At 44.5% G+C, this 14458-nt stretch overlaps 1 protein-coding gene across 1 annotated transcript; it reads right to left on the bottom strand.

Moving 5' to 3' along the window:
- Positions 1-3469: 3469 nt before the first annotated feature.
- On the bottom strand, positions 3470-12861 carry MTMR10 (myotubularin related protein 10; the record flags this gene model as incomplete). The annotated part of the gene is made up of 11 exons (XM_009871851.1): positions 3470-4299; positions 4796-4978; positions 5829-5999; positions 6847-7016; positions 7793-7863; positions 8048-8117; positions 8240-8370; positions 9321-9409; positions 9716-9803; positions 10190-10364; positions 12771-12861. Coding segments are annotated over 11 exons (1842 nt in total), but the record flags the coding sequence as incomplete, so codon positions are not given.
- Positions 12862-14458: the final 1597 nt, after the last annotated feature.

Raw genomic sequence — 14458 nt, 5'->3', positions numbered from 1 at the left:
TTACTTAATAAATCATTATCAGGCACAAAGGTTTTAGTTTCAGTTGAAATGGTGAATTCTAAACTATCACAGCAAGAGTGTTAGAAAACCTAGAGCAATTTGAGGTACAGATTTCTGTCTCTTATGTTAGAGGCAAATTGAAGATCGAGTCCTTTGCTTAAATATATGTTAGAAAGTTTTTGGTTTTAATGTCTTTCCGTCTGAGAGTAAGCCAAAACCTTTGCACCACTTGCTACATTTTCATTAGAAATACAAGGCAGTTAATATCAAAGTGGTATCGCAGGTAGGTGCACGTCAAACACGTGCAGGCCCGGCTGTACAGATCCACACACACACACTTTTCAATGCACTCTGGAATGAAAAATTTCTCTGATACATGGCAGTAAAGGTGCAGAAAGCTGCCCTGCCATGATCGCTAAGCATGTCTACAGACAGCTCTGCCTCACAGTCATTAATGACACTGGAGGTATTTAACCATAGCAACCAGCACTCTGTATGCCCCACCACGTGTGGTTTACAGTGTAGTACAAAAGTCAAAACAGCCCGTAACAGCCAAAACAGTGCACCTTTTCTAGAAAGAGACCAAAAAAACCACCAACAAAAAGCTTCCTGGCAGGTGTTCTACTCCTGCAACACCAAAACGGCATTAACAGTGTTTTAAATGGTGAACAGAAATTAAAATTTGAAAATGTGTACACATACACACACACACACACACACACACGTGCACTCGGGTGTCAGGATTCTGTACCTAGACCGTAACGATCCATACGTTGCACAGCCCAGCATTGCTTCTGAAGGTCATGAAAGATGTGCAGAGCAGGCCCTACTGACGATTGATAAGGCAACTGTGCAGAGTGGAGAACACTTTTCAATGGACACTTCAGTACCAGGCTTTCAAAAGTAAACTAAAAAAAACCCAGACGTTTAACTTAAGAGGAAGAAACCAGAGGCACAGGTTGCTCCCGTTCCCCAGCCGGCCCCTGCCAGCACAGGGCACAGAACCGCGTCCCCGTGTGCGGGGCAGCGCCACTCCCTGCCCCCCTCGCTCCCCGCCCCGGGGTCCCCAGCCGTCCTTCTCTCAGCCTCGCTCACCTAACTCCCCTTTTGAACTGTGCACAATCCCTTTTTAAGTCTGTTTGGAAAAGAGATGTTTAGACAGGTTTTCTTTGTTATAAAGGTGTATTATTTGTAACCCCCTCCCATGCTCTATATAAAGTACAAAGGCCCTCTGCAGCATCTGTACACATCTTAGCACTGAAATGTAAAAATCTCTGAGATCTCCTTACAAAAGACAATCCTGTTTAAATATAGTACCCTTTGTTTTTTCTCCCCAAAAGGTACTAGCCTAAACTACCGGTTTCTTTTTTTTTTTTTTTTTTTTTTTTTAATTATTCCACCAGCTGTCTATGTGGAATAATTTATTTACATATTTTTGGTACAATTAAACCAAAAAAGTTACATTTTTAAGGAGGAAGGGGAAAGGAAAAAAAAAAAAAGACACCATCTGTAATTTTAAAAAGAAAAAAAAAAAGGTACCAAAAGACACCAAGCACACAGGTTGAGGTCTTTTATGTCAAGTATCAGGCCAGGGAAAGCAGTAAGCTATTAAAAGAAACAAAAATCAAATTAATAAAAACCAAAAAAAAATCACAAAAGCAAACTGATACAAACATTTGAATAATGAATTGAACAAGGTAGATGACCGCTCCAGCAAGCTTGTAAATAAACACAACTAGTTTGTGGACCATTTAACATGCTCAGCCTGTCTTGCAGCAGAATTAGGCAATTGAGGTGAATACACGTTTTTTCCTCACAAACAGTTGTCAAGCCCCCAGCCGGCCCTGACACCCTGACCCGCAGGCGTGCACGCGCACACCCGCACCCACGCGGCTCCTCTGCACAAACCCACTTCTGTGGGATGTGGTTAGTTAGACCAGGAGCTCCACAACCCCTCCCCAATTAGGGAACCCCTGCAGCGAACCCCCACCGGACGCTGGCCCTTCCCAGCACCTCTCGGGCCACTCCAGCTGCACGGCCTCGAAAACACCTGAGCCACCTCGGACACCCACTGTGGTGAAGACTTGGTTCAGTTTTACAGACAAGCGAAGGGCTCCGGCTCCTGTCCCTCCTCACTTTTGTTTAAACTGACGTACTCTACAATCGGCATCACAGAGGTTTTTTCCCCCCTCAATAACAGAGAAGAGGTTCTAGTCTATCTATCTAGTCAACGCGTGACTAGAGGCTGGGTGCTGGTGCCGTCGTGTTCGTGTTTTACACAGACATCAGTCAGTACCGAATTCAGCCTCGCGATTACGGGAGCTGACAGAAGCCTCAGCCTACAAGGACACTTTGCTGTTCCTCCACCTGCCCAATACACTCCACTTGCTTTTCTGCCTTGAGGCTTTTACTGGCATCCAGGGGAGACTGACGATTTAGGTTTGAAGGCAAAGAGGAGGCTGCTGCGTTCAGCAGAGGGAGGTGGTTGGACTGAATTCCCTCCGGCAGTGCTTGTCCACCACAGTGTCCGTGCCTGGGGGAAAAGGCACCGCTGACCACTTTTCTTCCAGCACCTGCTGACCAGTGACAGCAGCAGCAGCAGCCCCCCGCAGGGATTTGGCCACCTGGAGCGTGTCCTCTTTCTGGGTGCGAATTCTGCTGAAAGCTACTTCAGCCTACATCTGGGTGTGGAGAGGGCTCAGCCGGGAGCAGGATCCAGAGCATTCCAGGTGTTCACATAAGAACGTGAGGCTCTCATGAGGCTTATGAACAAGCTTAACCTTAAAGAGAAAAAACCTCCTGTCCCTTGAGCTGGCTGGATGTTATTTCCAGAAACAGAGAGGGGGAGGCAGGGGGTGGAATTAGAACTTACCGTAACGATCCACTGTAAAAATTGGGGTGGAGGGGTGAGCTACATCAGTCATCTTGCGACTGTTTCCTCCCATTTAAAGGCACTTCTAAAGCTACTACAAAATGGTATCTACAGTAAATGTTTTAAGGTTAACAGTGCATTGTCCTGAAGTTGATTCCTCCAGCCTGAAGTCAAGCCCATGACAAAGAGCACAAATCTGACTACTTGGTAACAAACACATTTTGGGGAGAGAAAGAAAAGGGACACGCAACCCCCACCCCACTGGATACACACGGCATTAACACGTCTGTAGGGTGATCGAGTCACAGAACACGAGTGAGTATGTATGTATATATGTATGTATGTGTGTATGTATGTACGTATGTAGGTGTATAAGTATGCTTCCTGAAGAGGCAATCTGATAAAACTGTTCCCAGATTTCGGCTGTCGGCCCGTGTCCACTGCACCAAGTTTGGACACAAGAGTCACTTCAGTCACTATCTGGGGGAAAAAAAAAAGCTACTTCAAGCAGAACCCATATTAATGAGCACACCAAGCCTCTCCCTTAGCTAATGAAATGCTCCACGGCATATAATGAGCCAAACCACAATCAAACGGAGGGAATTAGGGACCAGAAGCCCAGGCAGATGAAAACTACCGCAGACAAAATTGTGCGATTTGAAGCATGACTCGCTTTGCTTTTAAATATTTGTGCAAAACTTACGTAATGTTTGTATATAAAAATCATTACAGCTTTTAATGCCGCATTTAGCAGTGTTAAGTTAGAAAAGACAAAGTGATCTGCTGTATTCTCCCCCCAAAACTTGAAACCACCACATCGTATCTTAGTCTTCATTCGCCAGCGTCTCGGTGGATAGCCAGATTTTGGCACCACTTAGAAATTTGCTTAAAGGTGTTCCCAGAATGCTCCGCCTGCACAGGTTCCCTACGGGAGAAAATGGGAAGGAAGAGGAGAGAAAGTCTGGGGCCCCCGAGGTGTCACTTAAACCGTTTGCTCTGAAGTACATCCTGCTTTGATCCAGTTCCGAGCAGCTGCCTTGCAGGGAAGAAGAGTTGCTTTTGCACTGCCGAAGATTCCGGTTCAACGCGTCTACTTCATCCACCAGCAAGGAGACTTTACGAAAAGCAGTGATGAAGCCGCCGTGATTGATCTGGGCCTCGGGAACCCAGCGGAAGTAGCACAGTTTCCACAGTTTGATCTGTGTTCCGGAGGTCCGGGGCAGAATCACGCCGTGCAAATCGGCAGGCTTTGCAAACCAGTCTCTGAAGTACTGCTCCATGGTGTTACTCTGACTCTCTGTTTGCTGTAACAAGTCCGGTTTCAGTTTCAGTATCAGGGAGTTTCTTCTTGGAAGGAACTCTTGCTCACTGATGATTCCATTTTTTAATGCTGGTGGGGCACCTCGCAAGGTGGAGCTGTAGTTTTTCTGCAGAAAATAAATACTGGTAATTTTTCCAGTTCATTTGAACAGCAGATTTCCCTGAGCTGCTGGGATGCATCAGCCAGGGAAACGACAGGACTCTTAAAGGGCTTTGAGCTGAGTCACTACCGCAGGGCTCACAGGGCAAATGGCGCAGCCATTACAGAGAACTACGTGGGTTTTCTAGACTTTCTAAAACAAGGAATGATTGAATTAATCGGTATCAGCTGAAAAAAAACCAACAACCCTGGGCGGGGGAATCATTTTTCCACAAGTGAAGTAATGCAAAGGTTGGCCGTGAGCTTGGCCATATCAGCAAATGTCCTGAAACAAGGCTCAGGGATTTGTATCTTCTACAGAAAATCATTTTTTAGGTTGGGAAGTGAAGAGAATGAACACTCCTATTGCTAAGCTGAGTGTATATAACTCGATTTTTAAGCGCTAACACCTTCTGGTTAAGCACAGCAGCAGTCCATTCGCAGACAGACATCACCACAGTTACCTTTGAGCGTTTAAAAGTTTTCACTGCTCCGTTTTGCACGTACGGTGCGCTCTTCCCAACATACAGCGGGTTGTGGAAGAGCAGGCGATCCCGGCTCGTAAACTGAAGGGACCAGTCCCAAACGCAAGGAAACCTGAGGCCTTTCTCATCACCCAGCTGAATGTTTTTGCTTATGGCAAATTCCTGCAAGAAGTTAATGGTCAGGCATATTCAAAATCCAAGCAAACAGGCTTATTAACAAATCCTAATTAGAAACCAGGTCCTGGGCAGAGAAGAGCAGGGGCACAGCTTACAGGTGGCTGCACACTGGAGACCACTGACGTACCCTGGCTTTAAGTTGTGCAACGCAGAGGCAGGACTAATGCTTCCTTAGCAAAAATTACTTTTCAATCCTATTAAATTGTTCGTTTGTTTACTCTTAAACCCCCCAAACTGCTATTTTAACAATACACTAACGGCTGGTCAATGCTCTGCTCCTTTGTAAGGTAGCCACCTACAACTTAGAAGGGAAAATATTTAACAGAGTAAGTTCTATCAGCCTTCAAATGTTTTCTACACACAGCTCTGATAAATCTATTTTTGAAAACTGGAGCTTAAGCGTTCGGTTTTCTGCATACCTTCCTTGTGTGTTACTGTTTGACCTTTCCACGGCCTTTTCCAACTTTTTCAACTATTGAAACAATTACGTCAAGAGATTTCAAAGTTTGCCCGAAGCGTGAAATTCTATTTACTGCCTGTCAATCTATTTACTACCCATCAGCTCCAGACATAAATCTGTCTCCTAGAAAAGTACAAATAATACTGCGCAATAACTATGCTTTTCTAGAAAAAAGTAAAAAACAAATTCCTTAGGCTGTCTTTGTGACTAGTTAGTCTGTGCAAAGACCACCTGAAAGGATATTCCGATCACACTCATCTGGGACGCTCAATATTTCACCCGAATCAGAGCGTGACATTTTGAAAACCAGGAAGGAACACCATTTAGTTAAGAGGACGTCACTTGCAGAAGGGGATGCTGAAGTCTCACACTCACAGTGCTCTCCTTTACTCGCTGGTGAGGACAGTTGAAAAGGAAAGTGCCAAACAGGGAGATGCGCGCGCTGTCGTGCAAAACGGTCAAGTACGTTTCAGAAAACTCGAAGGCTGCTGGGTACTGTTCCAGCAGCTGCCAAACACAGTCAAGAAACATCAGGAACAAAGGAGACTGGAAAAGAAACAGAGAATTATTAGATTTCACAGCAGCTTTTCCCACGTCATAGCAATCTCTTTGCAGTTAGTGCTCCACCAGGGTTTTTAGCTCTGGCACATTCCTCAACAGGGCAAACTCGTCATTTCCAAATCAGTGCCTATATGGGCCTTCCTCACTACTTGCCCTTATTTTTGCCACGTATATGCTTCCTTCTTGTCTGAAATGACCGGAGAGCTTAGGATTCAGCCACGTTAAGTTCTCACTGCGCTTTCCAGAGCGGTCCATGAATGGCAAAAGTATAAACTATCATTTATATAAAGCTTTAGAAATAATTTCCTATTCCCAGTTTTTTTATTCTGCATATCCTTTCCTAGGGTCAAAAGATCTGCTTGCTTATTACTTTCCCCTTGGTATTTCAGGTTCTTTAACCCTTCATGGATTTTCTCTGTTTCGCACTTGGTTTAGTCCTCGGTTTATCTGTTGGCTCCACTCTCTCCTGAGTATTGTCCCTGAAAAAGGCTGCTAACCTAGGGTCCTCCCTTTTTCCAGCTGCAATTAAAAGTCTCTAATTTGCAACAAAGAGGCCAGATAAGTTGAGCTGGAAATACTCAAGCACTCTGCCCCACCCAGCGGTGACTGACTGCACCTGGGGTTTTCCTGATTCTCACCTAATGACAGCGGATGAAGGAAATCATCTCTACCCTGGACACAGACTCATTTTCGCGGGCATCAGTTTCATGAGATTTGAAAGCATTAAAAAACACTGAAAGCTTTACAAATTATTTTAGATTTCCGTGTGATTTAGATTTCCGTTCCGGCCGATATTAAGCAGACACTTACAATACATACAATTCAATTTTACCTCTTTGTCAGATCTCTTTAAGTGGTTACACCTATCTAAAAACTGATATCCTGCCATGACCCATTCCTTCTGTATTAAGCTTTGAAATCCAACAATTGTTCGAAAATAGGGGTCCAGCATGATTTGAATGAGAGAAGCAGCAAGGCAGCTCAGGTCCCGTCCCTCTTCCTCTGTAACAAACGGAATGGATGAAGTATGTGAGGTATATATGCACAGAAGCACATCTCAGAGAGCCAAAAAGTGGCCACAAGGCATTGCGTTTGACTTCTAAAACAAGCTTGTTGCTGCTGTAATTGTATTTTTTTTTCTTGACTGAGACTCCTACTACAGAAAAGATTCCTGCAGTATCCAGCACAACGCATTCATCAAGAACAAAACGTACACCCTGACATCTGGTAACGAAGCCCAGATGTGCTGAGGAGGGTGTTCGCTCTGCTGGAAATTTTCAACCTATTTTCCACCCTGAAGCAGTTTCTGGAAGGCCATTCTGTGGGGATGGTGTGAGGGACCAGCTCAACGGGTCTTCTCAAAATTACAGAAACAACATTGCTGATCTCGAGAGGAGCAAGTTCCTCAGTGCCTTTTTTCCCCCCAGAATACCTGTTAACGCTTACCCAGCAGCAGCCAATATTAGGGAAATACTTATGTAAGATCTCTGAATAAAACTGTTACTGCTTGTGCAGGCCTGAGCCCAATTAACGCCGTACAGTTCACCCTGAACTTTTGATTCTATCATACCTTTATCACAATAAAAAGCACAAAGAGTCAAAGTGGAATAGTGCTTTGACGCCACGTACGTTACAGACACATAAAATTATTTCCCTTTCTAGCTCCTCAAATGCCTCAAATATTTAGAAGCAGTAGAGTTGAGGTATAAAGATTACAGTCAATTTTACGTAAATGCTTTTATTGACATTACCGTACCACCGCAATATGGTTGTATTACCTTGTAGAACTACAGAAACGTGCTTACACTCCATCATATACACAAGCTCAGCAGAATGCTTCAGAAACGATCTAGACAGGAAAAGAAAGCGATGCAGCCGTTAAGGTAACGGGTTCACACTCCAGAAGATAAAAGCCATTTGGATATCTGTATTCACCGAACTCAAAACAGAGTCCTCCAGCTCCTTCACTGCTTATTCTGACTGGTGAAAGTTTTTCACAAATCATCAACTGTAATTTTATTAATGGTACAAACCTAATATACTCTAACCAGCGAGTATTTTCCAGGGAGGACAGCCACTTCTCTTCGGTTTCCTCGAAAGGCTCTGCAACAAGGAAAGCGATTACACTGCAGAACAACTTCAGGCAACTATTCCTGTTAGCCAGCGCTGTCAGCATCTGTTCTAGTTGAAGAACAGAGCTGCTGCGAAAGGGCGGGCCAGCGCACCATTAACACACAGCTGCTTGAGTTTGATATGTGCAGCCTGGATTTCCTGGATGGTGGGGAGACACTTGTCCAGATCGGATTTGTAAACGTCACTTCTCAGGGGATGGCTTCGAGTTATAGCGTTGCAAATCCTAAGAAAAAGGATCGGCCGTTTTATTATTGGAGAAGACAGGGACAGTCTTTCAAGAGACGTGTCACAGTCATTAACTGCAAACTAAAGCCACATAAAACACGCACCTTATTTAAAAAAAACACACAAAACTTTTCTAGTTCATGTGCAGGGGATATATCGCTTGTGCAACAAAGCTATCGACGCCAATATTTCTGGTATCTGCCAGTTACAGAACAAAGACGTGGAACCACTGGATCATTAAAACAACATGCTTGGGAAAGGCAAACCTGAGGCTGATCTATGGTTAAATAGCTCTACTCAATTTTTATCTTTCACAATTTTTTGGAAAGATGTATCCACGCTGAATAAACAGCGCATACACAAAGTTTTTAGAACCGGGGTTTCAAATAAAACTCAGATGCAATCGTTTCTACTACTATGAAAAGTCGCCCTACAAATTAAACCAAAGAACAAAAAATACCACAAGCTGGTAAACTACTTAGGCAAGCGCCTAAATGCCTTCAGCTTTCATCATGTACAGTGAACAACAAATATTTTGCAGAAATATCACGTGCCTTGTGGCACTACATCTACAGAACCCTATTTCCTGCTGCCATAAATAAATAACTTTCCCTGTGTCTTGCTGAAGCAGGTGGGGAAATCTCCACCGACGTTAAGCTGTAATGCAGTAACAGCGACAGAAAAGATGAAGCCTGATCCTTTTATCCCTAAATTCTCTCATCTCAGTGACTACCCCCCTAAAAAATAAGCAGCCCTTGAAATTTGAAGAATTATTCAGTATTCAAAACGGAAGTGGACCCTGAACAGAAATTCTGGCAGAACTATATTCAGAGAACAGTTTCTCAAAAGCTGCAACGTTATGAAGCAAGTGTCCTCCCCAGTAGCAGCTGCTGCTCTGCGCTACACACAGCGTAGCCCGATTAAAGAATAACGTAACTCCTCCTTTACCTTTGGTCAATTCTCCTTTGTTGCAAGACATCTTTAATGTTGGCCATTCTAACAAGGGCACTCCCATTAGGGTGATTCCAGGACCATAACTAATATGCAGGGGAAAAAAAAGAGAACAGAAAAGAATCAACAAAATAATGCAGGTCAGTGTTATTCCACAGACTTTTTTTTTTCTTAATGCTGTTATCCTAAAGTTATCTCTAAGATAACACAACACTATGTTGTTATCTTAAAGATAACAAGTGTTGTGCGCAGCCGTAAGACCAAAATAGACATGTACATAAAAAAAATAGATACATAGGTACATAAAAAAATAGATACACACAGTGTACGCATCTTTAAGATTGATATTAGACAACCGTTGGCAACAGCGACAGAATAAACACTGCACTTACTGGCATTCGTCTCCCGATAAAAGAGTAGGAGTATAGCTTAAGGTCTTGATCTGCTAAGGAAGATGGAACCACAAAATATTCTGGAAGGCTTGGGGAAGAAAAAAAAATGATACAAAAGGTTACTTTTCCTTAGGTATCACACCAGCTTCTGTCCCGTCGCAGCTCTGGTAAACCATACCGGTACAGCCCTCGATAGCCCAGCACCGCCCGGCCGCCCGGCACGAGCTTTCGTACAGCGCGGCTGCGGCTCTTTGGCAACAGGCACGACTCAGCGGCACGTACAAAAGCACGAAAGCAACAGGTGCCAGAACAGGAGGTTTCCTTTCGTGACAACGCTCGCGGGGTCGTTCAGCCGAGGGCGCACGTAAGAGGTGAAGCGCGCAGTGAGGCAGGATGGGGACGTCGGTAGAGGAGAGAGGGAGAGAGAGCGCAACCGCCTGGTTTTCTGCTATTTGTGGTGCGAGAGAAACTTACCAAGTAGATATCATATAACCTTCATTGACTGAACAAACTCGCCACTCGGAGGCACCTGTCCTTTTGATTTCTCTATCCCAATCAGAGTAAGTTTCAAACAAAGGTGTCTGCTGACCACTGGCACTGCCGCTGCCACCACCACCACCTCCCGGGTCTATTCCATTCACCTTCTTTGCTAGGAAAAGAAAATTCATCAATGCACATTTAAAAAACAAAGAGGGGGGAAAAATAATCAAACTCTTTGCCTCCCTAATTACAACAACGAGCCGCCAGCATCAGGACTAACGTAACCTATTTTTCTATGACAACAGGTGAGTGATTTAATGATAGCTTGGTGAGGCATGAAGATATAAAGGTATTTTTTGCTGTAATTTCAACACAGGAGCAACATAAAATCTGCAGTTGTGCTGCTTGATAGAAAGGAAGACATACTAATGCTCAGGAACAAATGTTATCTTTGGTCACAAGATTCTCTCTTCATCGTGTCGACGTTAGCGGCATTTTTAAAACCATGAACTCTTTATAGGCTGCCCTTTAATTAGGTATGTTAGGAATAAAGCAAAATAAAAATTAGGTAATTTCAGCAGTTTTAAATGACTGCTGTATTAATAGCAAATAACGTAAACCAAAGGGCAGGTAAAAAAAAAAAAAAAGCTTTTATAAATACATATATATACACTTATATCCACACAAAAACCCAGCCAGCTGTTTTGTGGCTGGGGAGCAAGATGGGCTCGTCTGCTACGAGCACGGGAGAAGCTCCTTTGCTGGTCATTCTTTAGGTGCCAAGGGGGCAGCCCGCCACGTCAAAGGAGACGACCTTTTGTTTCCTGACACTTAGAGAGTAAATTTTAAATGAAAGCGGAATAAACTGAGACTCAATCCTACCACCTCCCCCTCGGAAGCTCCCGGGTTTAGCAGGAGTCCGAGAAGACCTGCCCAAACCAAGCAGAGCCAAACTCTGCTCAACTGCCGTCTCCATCCACCCACCGCCTTCATTCTTGTGCTAGTGCTCAGACTATTACGGTTTTTTGGAAGAAAACTGGACTGAAATCAGAATAAAGTAGTTGTTCAAAGACGGAATACAGAGAAATAGGGTAATTACAAAAAAAAAAAAAGTTAAAATTTTACTCTTCAGTGGCAGAATATATCAATACAGCCTGAGAAAAAATGACGCACATCTACAGGAGAGCAAAGCAGGCTCTTTATGTTCCTCAAGAAGCATAAAGACAATATTCCGACTTTTATCTTTCTGGGACTAGCAGGGACAGAGACTAATAAAGCACGGTCCTGGAACTGTAAGAGCAAAGCCCGAGATCTACACTACAAACACTGGGCTTCACCAAAAACCCCAACCAAACAACGCAAACCAAAAGTATTTCAAACTCTTTTCTCCAGCAACTGCAGCTCAGCAGAACAACTCTCTTTGCCATTCTGCTCTGCTGCTCCAGAGGAACATTTTTTTACCCACCTTACGTTATTTCTTCCACTAGGTATTTTTCCACACAGCAAAGGGTATTTTAAGGACCGAGTAAAGGCAACTTCGTGACAAACTAACATTTCGCTCACACTCCGCTTCAAAATTTTATTGTAATTTTATCTGAAAATTGGCTTTCTCCCTAGTACTTCGTAACGCTAAAGTACATGGACCTTCATAACCGCCCGAGTTCGATCAGGTGAGAAATTCCACGTGCCATTATGGGTGCAACGCAGTCACGTGCACAGTTTTGAGCGTGCACCGGGCAGTTGTGCAGACACCCGCGTTTAAAATAGGCATTTTGGCACAAATCCGAAGGCCTGAGCTCATCGTTCCACACCATTCCCATTTTGTAACAGGCAGATGGGTGGTGTCTAGCGCTGGCTGCTGAGTGAAACACTCCAGTACCACAGAGCTACGTCCACGGCACTTTGGGTGCCTGGAGGCTTGTCATGCTAGAAGGGATGGCTCTCAGCTGTGTACTGGCTGGGGAACACTAGCAGTGACCGCACAGCATCACACTAGAAATGAAGTTCCAAAGGCATCTTTTTCAGGCTTACCTAACTGACAAGGTTCAGTTGGAGATTGGCCTTGAGCAGAGAGGGTGTGCTCCAACTCAGCAGGGGTGGTGGAGGTTTTGAGTGGGAAGAACTGCCTAGTAAGCCTCTAGGAAAGAAGGTATGGAGTCCCAAGTTGCACAAATCCTCCTGCAATACCACCAGAAGAGAAACTTATTCCCAAGAGAAGGGCAGGTGAACAAGCCTGCCTGATGGGAGATTAGCTGGGTACCTACAGTACCGACAGAGACACACGACAGGAGGATCGAAGCGTGAATTGAAAAATAGGAGTATTCATGCTGACATAGATAGTTTTGGTTTGCTTCAGGCAGGAAAGACATTTCTTTCGATTTCGAGCGTTAATGTCTATTGCAAGGAATAACTTAGAACCCAAAGTAAGAGGCTGGGTGCAAGACAAGCCAATTTTACTATCCCTGGAGAAAGCCTCAAGTGCTTTTTGCCACTGCTTCTAGACAGAAGTCTTACTAAAATTACATATTATGAAATAGGAAAAAAAAAGAACCAATCAAAATGCCTTCATGCTTACCTGGATTATGATATATTTCGCCAACGTACTCAAATGCAAAGAGAAGCTGAAGATCTGTTGGCTGAGAATAATGAGCTATCGCAAGGCACACCTAGGAAAGAAACACTTATTACTGTTACTTATCGGCGTAAAATTTGTTGCCCTTAATTTATGACAGCGTTAAATGCGCAGTGCCAAAATTAAAAATCGGTCTTCTGATGTTTTATTTCATTTGAGGAGCAAACGACAGAGTCAGACGTGCTCGTATGTGCTGAGAGCCCCTTACTGTCATCACGGCAGGTGAGCCACGACCACCCAGCGAGGGCGCTTAACGGATTAAGGGTCGACTCTTTTTTTGCGAGAAAGGTCAGGCTGCAGCGGGCAGCCCGAAACACCACCCTCTGCATCGACAGAGACAAGCCAGGACCTGGAGCTACTGCGCTGTGCCGGCCCACCTGCACAGAGAGCTAAGGAGAGTAGGAAAATAAAATAAAAAAAAGAGCACGACACAGAGGTGGTGAGCACAGTACGGCAAACGCTCATCTGCAATTGGTCTTTTGATTTCTTTCTTTCCTAAATAAGACCACTTGCAGCACGTGAACACAAGAACGGCCACAGCGAGTCGGTGCAAAAGGCCCGAGCTCTATCCCTGCCAGCGGGCAGCCCTCGGTGCTTACGGAAGAGGGTCAAAACAGAGAAAGCATGAAATGAACTTTTACTGGGACATTTCTGCAAGAGCTCACAGTTCAGGCACTCCCTCAGCTCAAATCTGGCATCGCTATTCAACGGCGTTTGGCAGACATTGCTTCTACAAAGCTGTCAATTAGGTCAAGAGTTTTTTGAAGTGCGACTTCCCTTTACAAAAGCCCCACTGAAGTGTCATATTTAACCAAAAGTTTGTATCTAATTATAATTTTATTATCTTTTCCACTAATTTACCTGATGAACACGCATAAGCTTCAGGCTTATGGTCTGTGCTACCCAAACCTCTGCTCTCGGAAGGGAAAACAAGAGGTTGCTCTTTGGAGACTTCCAGGACCTTTGCCAGTCCTGCAGCTCCTGAAGTTGTATTCCCAAATTATGAAGGGCAGTGATGAATATAAAAAATGGAAAGCAAATTCTCTGGTAAGAAAAATCAGCTTTTTTCCCCCCAAGTTACTTGGAAATCTTTTCTTCACGTGAGTCACCTGCATTTTGTTTGTCAGCTGACTGGCAGGCCAGACACTCTCCAGCAATCTCCAATTTCCATAAAAAGCGACTCTTTTGGGTAGGTCCTTATGCCAAGTGTGGGGGATCTACGGTTACTTCTATGTGACCACAGTCTCCCTCTTCCCAGTCCTGAGCTGACCTTAAGAACTGAACCACCACTCAAACTTTCTGAGGGCAGCGAGACGTCAGCTTTGTCAAATTTTTGGCCTGGCCCTTAGAGGCTCCGTCCCAGATCACTGGATTTCATTCCACCCACAGCTTCCAGATGCCCGCAGGTCCGTAGCAAGCTCCAACACCGTCTGCACTGACTGGGTTTAACCAGGCTGAGTCACGAGCCCGGCCCTGGGAAGGGAAATTCAGCAGAGATTTAAAAGAGAGACGTGTGCTCGGAACAGCAGAGTTAGCTTGGCCACAAGGACGACTCTTGCTGAAGTCGGGGGGTACCTAATAGCTGCCTTCCAATAGCTATGGGGAACCTACAGGAAGGCTGGGGAGGGACT

The sequence above is a fragment of the Apaloderma vittatum genome, unplaced genomic scaffold, assembly GCF_000703405.1.
Source record: "Apaloderma vittatum isolate BGI_N311 unplaced genomic scaffold, ASM70340v1 scaffold24956, whole genome shotgun sequence".
In the NCBI taxonomy this organism is placed as follows: domain Eukaryota; kingdom Metazoa; phylum Chordata; class Aves; order Trogoniformes; family Trogonidae; genus Apaloderma; species Apaloderma vittatum.
This window is presented reverse-complemented; position numbering and strand designations above follow the sequence as displayed.